The 7275-nt window shown below is 52.2% G+C and overlaps 1 protein-coding gene across 1 annotated transcript in view; it reads right to left on the bottom strand.

The window, feature by feature from the left end:
* IRF2BP2 (interferon regulatory factor 2 binding protein 2) overlaps nucleotides 1-6953 on the bottom strand; it is an 11674-nt gene extending 4721 nt beyond the window's left edge. Inside the window, exon 1 of the mRNA XM_014950489.1 lies at nucleotides 6835-6953. Within this exon, the coding sequence (XP_014805975.1) occupies nucleotides 6835-6953 (119 nt within the window). The remainder of the gene's footprint in view (nucleotides 1-6834) is intronic.
* Nucleotides 6954-7275: the final 322 nt, after the last annotated feature.

Genomic DNA, 7275 nt, shown 5'->3' with positions numbered 1-7275 from the left:
GGGGGGGGTGTCTCCCCGCCCCCCTGTGCCGGTGACCTTGGGCACGGTGCGGCGCCCCGGGCGCTCCCCGCGGCTGCGGGGTCCCCCGTTTCCCCGCGGCGGTCACCGCCACCGCCGGGCAGGGGCTGGCGCCCTCCCGCGCCGCTGCCCGGCTTTGTTCTCCCCGCCGGGGCAGGAGGCACCATTATAAATAAATAAATACAACGATTACTTTTTTTTTTTTTTAACTGTTGTCATTGTACACAGGAAATAGGACGTTCTAGATTTCCTGTCATTTTTAACCACAAACCAGCGGTTCTCTAATGCAGATTAGCACAATTCACACAGACTAAGCAAACGCCTCAAAATAAAAAAAAAATAAAGAAAAACCTGCAGACATCTTTCCCCGTCCCCCTTCCACGCTGCCAGGCGTTCACCCGCCGCCCGCGTGCCCACCGAAACACGGGGGGAAACCGGGGGGAAGGCAGGGGAAGGAGGAAAAGGGGGTGTTCGCTCTCCCCGGTTGCCGCGGGAGGGGAAGCGACCCCGCAGCGGGCGCCCCCCGGCCCGCACGGCCGGCTGCACGCCTCTGCCCGGGCAGGAGACCTTAGCAAGTCATCCACTTGTGATGTTCAAAGAGCTTGCCTACAGGAAAGATTGAGTTCTTTGCAAAAGGCTCTTCCTCGGCTCGGCGCCGGGGGTGAGGTGGGGAACGGGGGCGGCAAGGACGGACCCGTCCGTCGGGGCCGGGGGCTCGGCGGCGCGGCCGCCCCTGCGCTCCCGGGGCGAGAGGTGGGGGGGTGGCTCGCCTCGCCCTGCCCCGCTCTCTCCTCGTCCTCGGGCTGGCTCCCTGCTCCGGTCCCGGTGCCAGGTTGGGTGACTTTGCAACTGCACGCCCGGCCGGGCGTCCTGCAGGCGCCGGGCTGTGCACAGGCAAAACGAAAAACCTGCCCCGACCCAGCTCCGCACCTCGGGGCGGCCGAGGGCCCTCAGGGCTGGTCCCCGCTCCGCGCCGGGGGGCAGAAGAAAAGGGGAAGGGGCCAGCCCGGCCGCGGCCCCGACGTGTCCCCGGAGAGCCAAGGGTTAACGCGGGCTCGCTTTTCCCGAGCAGCCCTCCTTTCACATTGCATCAAAGTCCTTTAAAGCTGTTTCTCTTCCCTCCTCCCCTCCCCGGCTGGAAAGACGCTTTATCCATGCATGCTAAGTAAACAGATCTTTGTTTTCGTCTTCCACCCACTGCCCTCTTTCTCCAGCCCGAAGCTGGAGCCTCGCCAAGCCGGCTGCAGCGATTGCTGCCTCCACACACACACACACTCACACACACACACACTCACACACATACGGGGGAAGAAGCCGGGTTTCTCGGGTGAGGCAATGCGCCTGCAATTGGCAGGGACAAGGCAGGAATTGTAATTGCACTTCATCATGTGATGGCTTATGAAAGAGGAAGTTTGGATGTTTTAGTCACGTACTCCTTTGCCCTCTTGCTTTAGCCTCCAGGTTCTGCGAAGGAAAAAATTACATATATTTATATATACTGGTGGAAAGCCAAGAAACAGTGTGTTTGCACATTTCAGATCATGAAGCAGAGCTGGAGTGCGAGCTGAGTGAGGCTGCAGGGGAGGAAGAAAGCAGAGCTTTCAGCTGTGGCAGGCTTTTAACTGCAGGACAGAAAATGTGATCTGTATTTATTTTCCTTTATTTCTAATGAAAACTAGCTGCTTGGAAAAATCGAGATGAGCGGTATTCAGGTTTTGCCGCATTTGCTGCCTTTGAATTCATTCGGGTGGAAAAGGCAAAAAAAAAAAAAGTTACTGAGCTCAATGTCAAAAAGCTGATAAAAAACAGTGGCAGTGCTACATAGGAAATGTGGTTTATGTATCAAATCACAAAAAAAAAGTCCTCAAAGCTGCTGACTGTTACAGCAGTAACTGCACAGGAATCGAAGAGATAATGCATTTGGTTCTTGTTCCTTTTTCTTTTTTTTTTTTTTTTGGAAACAGAAGCCATCCTTCTGTGCCCTATCTTTGCGTCTTTGCGAAACGCCCCTTGCTATGACACGCCAACGTTGTAGATAAGAGCAGTGTGTGCTGGAGGACACGTGATGGGACCGGGGCAGTGCCTGGCTGAGGAGCACCATGGATGGGGGCCCAGCATGGTGTGGGAGGCCCTTGTTGTGCCCAATGTCATGGTTGAGGGCAGGAAGGGAGAGGAGAGGCTGGAGCAGGACAGCTCTTTAAGATGAACTCTGACTGCCACCCGCACATCAATGCCACGGCGAGCCCCTTCCCACCCAGTGTTGTTTGGCATTTTTCACTGCACCACACTGAGCTCTTGCTGTGTTTCTCTGCTGTTTCCTCCCCATGGGGTCCCATTTCCCTTCCCAAATTTCCCCTGCGCTGGTGGCAGTGATTGAATGCAGCCCCTTGTCCCCCCACCCCTCTGAGCTGTGCCCCCAGCCTGTGCTTCACCCACCTGCCCACCCTCCGTGGTGTCCACTCTTCCTTCTGTGTCCAAATCAGTGCTCCTCACCTCCTCCCCTGTTTCCTCAGCATTCCCCTTCCCCTCCCTCCCGATCGAGGGCTGCCCCACAAACTCATCCTGCAGATACATGTTGTTTCCTCCATGGGTCTTACTTGCATCCCTGTTGGGCAGAGGTCCCTCAGGCACCAAAGCGGGCAGAGCAAGGATGGGAAGGGAGATTATGGTGGAGGAAGCCACCACTTCTTCTTCTTTGATCTGTAATGGATTATGGAGGGTGCTATCCCAGAACTGGGAGTGGAGAGATTGGGAACTGTCCTTGGAGGTTTGGATTTGGTCAGATGCAGCTGGTTTTGGGGCATGGAGCCCACCAAAGCAGTGCCATTGTGGCTGAAAGCAAGCCCTGTGGAAAGCTGACAGCAGATTACAGCTTTCACCAGTGCCCAGCCAGGAGTTTGGTCACTATTTGTTATAATGTTCATAGAGTCTCTGCTGAGAGGAGAGTTCAGGTAGGAAGAGAGGGGCTTTGCTTCAACTCCCAGTTGCCTCCTGATTGAAAATGGCATCTTTGCCATTTTCATTCCTACTGAAGATGGCACGTTACTCCAGAGGATTTTTCAGAGAGCTGAATGAACCCAGGTTTCAGTTGCTCCTTGCCTAGGTGAGGATTATGGGATTTTTGCCAAACAGTTCAGAAGCCCCTAAAGCAACTGCCGAATCTTGCTTGTAGACAGCTGCTCATGTTTGCCTGCAAGAGTGAGCTACAGGTAGCCATTTTAGAAACACTGAAACTTTTTATTTTCATTGAAAATGATCCATCATTTTGAAAGTGAATCCAGTGAATCCATCCCTGCACACACACACGCATTTTAGGTATGAATTTTAAGATGTACAATACAAACAGCAGTTCAGGCGATGTCTTGCTTTCACTTTGATGCTGGTCCCAAAGCCAGCCTCGTGGCACACTGAAAAGAGAAAAACCTTAGAGAAAAAGAAAAATCCCCATCTGATAATGTTTTCTTTAGTGCCATAGGAAAAAAAAACAAAACAGAAAGATACTGATGCAAACAAGAGTATCATCAAGCACAGCCTGTTGACATAAATAGGCTTTGGACAGGCTCATGGTAAGCCACTGATCCTGCAGATGTTTACAGCCACTTATAACTTTATTCAGAGGAGCATCACTATGAATATAAAGCCACGTGCGCTTACATGCTGGCAGGACTGTGTCAAACGCCACTGCTTGGTGTTAACTTCTGGAGAGCTGTGAGGCACCACCTAAGCAGAGCCTGCCTAGACAAGGAAGCAGCAGCAGGACACTGGTGTGCCATTAGTTTTTAGGACAGGGGAAATGGATCGAGTTACACCAGAGGAGGTTTAGATTGGATATAAGGAAAAATTTCTACACCAAAAGGGTTATCAAACATTGGAACAGGCTGCCCAGGGAAGTGGTGGAATCGCTGTCCCTGCAGGTATTTAAAAGACGTGGTGCTGAGGGACATGGTTTAGTGATGGTTTTGTCAGTGGTTGACAGGTTGATCAAACAGGTTGATGGTTGGACTCGATGACCTTCTAACCTAGAGAGTTCTATGATTCTATGATTCTAGTTCACAGATATTTTCTGAAATACGGAAATGCTATTTATGCTGCTGTTCTGCTGTGATTTTTCACTCTAGAAAGTTCAGGCAGGGCTAGTTACTGGGAAGTCACAGTGCTAGCAAAAGCCTGGGTGCCACAGCTTCTGCTCCATTGGTGGGCTCTACCCTAGGCTGTTTGGAGCAAAAATTGCACGCTTTCTTTAAAAAAGGAAACAATTCTGTTTCTAACTGAGCAGTTGACTTTACGCCCTCTTTTCAAGTAACAGTAGAAAAAAAAAAGCAGCGAGGAAAAGATCATGGAAATACTTGGGAAATTCAGAGGTTACTACCCTCCGAAGAGAAATAAAAACTTCAGAGAGATACTTCCAGATGCCAGAAGAAAGGGCAATTGATGTGGAAAGGCTTCCGCCCCTTGTCCCCAGGCTGGGTAAATAGGCATGTCGGGTTATCCCATTTACACCCCGCCTTGGTGCTCTGCCTTGCGAGCCACAGTCGGCAATTGTCTGCGGCCACGGCAAGGGGGGCAGGAATGCGGTGGCCGGGGGCTTCCTGGGGCGCAGGCAGAGCGGCCGGCCGGCCGGGTGACCCCTTCCCAAAATAAACAGGAAGCCTGGGAAGCCATGACCCCTCCGCGACATCGCGCCGGCTCTGTTCCCTGCCTCCTGCGCGGGGGCCGAGAGGCTTCCAAGTACCCTCCGAAAACGGGACCGGGGCGAGGGCTTCACAGGAAATGTTACAAAATAAGATCGTCTGTTGAAAAAATTACAGAGGGCTTTAAAATTCCTTCTGTTTAAGCCCCCGGATAGTCATATTCCTCACTGGTGCTTCATCCCTTAGAGCCCATGGCGACACAGTGGGCAAAGAAGGGGCACAGCTTCCCCTTCTGCACGGGGTGAAGGGCAGGAGTGCCTGAGCAGGGCAAGAAGAGGAGCCCCAGGGAGGATGTGCCAAGGGGCTTCTCGGCTGGGCTGGGAGCTCAGGCTGGGAAACTCTTTTTCCCTGCTTGGGGGAGTTGGCGGTGAGGTCCTCACATTAAATAAAAGTCAAAACTGAGGCGCAGACCTTCTCGAAGCCTGGGCCAGAGCCATTAAAGTTGTTTCCAGCGTGGGTGTTCCTGCATTGCCAAAATGTCCCCCCGAAGCAGCAAACTGGTGCTTGCTGACAGCTCCAGCTGGCAAGTCATCTCCCAGGCCTGCCAGAAGAGCTGGCCATCCCTAAAGACCTCCCTGCCTCAGCAGCCGCCAGCCACAGTTTGGGGCAGGACAGGACCACCGCTGGTGGGGGAGGCAGCCCAGCTGAAGGTAGTGTTTGCTGCTGCTGCTGACCATAAGGTTTCCTGCCAGTGCTGGCAGCTTTGTAATCCCACTTTTCTGCTCGCCTGGGGGTCCCCTTGTCCTCCCCAGAGGGCATGGGTGCCTGGAAGGGCTGAGGGCTCTGGGGGACAGGCGCTGATGGGTTTGGTCTCCACGCTAGTTCAAAGAGACTTGAAGGGGGAGAAAAAAGGGGAGATGGATTCCATCTCTGATTACCTAGCAATTGCTAGGGTTTTATAGTTACCAAACTACAAAAGTTTTGGTAGCTTGCTACCAAGCTACAAGCTGGGTAGCAAGACCACCACGCTGGTGCCCTTCGTGCTCATGCTCCTGTGCTCCCCCCACCTCAGGGAAACTGCTCTTCAGGGGAAACAGTACAACATATGGAGAGACGTGCAGCTGCTACAGGGGCGTCTCTTGAGCAGCCCACTCTTCCCTCGTGAGGAATTTCGGGCATTGGCACGCAAAGGCTGTGAGCCAGTGCGTTAGGATGCAGCCTTGGTTTGTTCCAGGCATGTTGAGATACGATGGAAGTGCCCACATTTCCACCAGTCATTGTAGCTATATTATTTCAATTTTGCAACGTAACAAGAGTTAACAGAAGCGTGTCCAAATCCAAGAAAACACAAACGCAAATGAAATGTGTTTCTGTCCCCCCTGGCACTACCTCTCATTCCTCTCCCTTGCTTTCTTCCAGATGCCCACCAAGCAGTGTCCCTCCTCTGTGGGAGCCCCTGAGGGAGTGCTCTGGCCAGTCAGAGCCGGGGAAATGCTCTTTGCTGTGCTTCAGCCTCTAGCCTTACCATTTTGCTCACTGCTGTTTAATATGCTAAGTAAAAACAAGTAAAAGAGGGTATTTTTATCTACTAGTACATTCTGTCATATGTGTAGTATACTACTGTGTAGCAATGCTGAGGAGCAATACTTACAAGTTTAGGCATTAATGATGCATTTGTAAACTTAAACAGCAGAAATGTATTGCATTACCTCATCCTGTCCACTTGTACTTTCAGGCAAAAAAATCACGCGTTTCCCTTTTCCAGGCACCTACATCCCTCCTGTTCATGCTGAGCTCCAGAAAGTGGTGCCTGCTAGGAAGTACAGTTGAGTTCATATTTGATAAAAAGAACACCAACACCATTAATAAGAGGTAGACCTGTGCCGGAGCTGGCAATTAAACTCAGTCTCCTCCTCCGAATTTCAGCCATTAAAGGAACTTGCCCAAGGCTGGGACTTGTGTATCACTTAGTCTCCCAAATGGGACTAGACGAAGGACTGAGGACCAGTTCTCTTTGTAATGGGACCTGCTGAGGTCCTTACGTCATGCCCGAGGAATGGTCAGGCTGGTGAGCTTGCTGGGGCAGCAGCAGCCACCACTGGCTGCTCATTCAGGGGTCTCGCACGTGGGCTTGGAAGGTGCCAGACAGGTGTCCCTCAACAACCCTCTCCCTAACACCTCTCACCACAGTTTCAACACACAGTCCATGATGATCAGGAGCACCACGCAGCTGCCTCTTTGCTCCATGATCTTCTTGGAGAGTCCTTTAGAGGCTGTGCCAACAGCAGCTGGCTTGGAGGACATCGCTGTCGTTTTGTGTCAGACCCCATGGCACACCATGGGAGCTTGCTGAGATGTGGGCAGCCATGTCCACACCTCCTTTAAACCCGCCCTGGAGAGAGCAAACACAGGGAAAAACCACACCAGTGTGAACTTCAGCAAGGACTAGTGACCTAGTGCTGACCAGGGCCCCTCCAGTTTGTCTCCCTGGCCATGGTGAAGACATAGCTCAAGAGTCAGATGAAGGTCCTATGCTTCACTTCCAATATCCCCTGCACAGCCTCAGAGTTGAGTAACTTCTGGATATCACAAATCTGAGAAGAGTTTCAATGGCTGATTCAGAGGC

This window comes from Calidris pugnax, unplaced genomic scaffold (assembly GCF_001431845.1).
Source record: "Calidris pugnax isolate Ruff unplaced genomic scaffold, ASM143184v1 scaffold24, whole genome shotgun sequence".
NCBI classification, from domain to species: Eukaryota; Metazoa; Chordata; class Aves; order Charadriiformes; family Scolopacidae; genus Calidris; species Calidris pugnax.
Note: the sequence above shows the minus strand (reverse complement) of the source record. Positions and strands in the feature narration are given on the sequence as shown.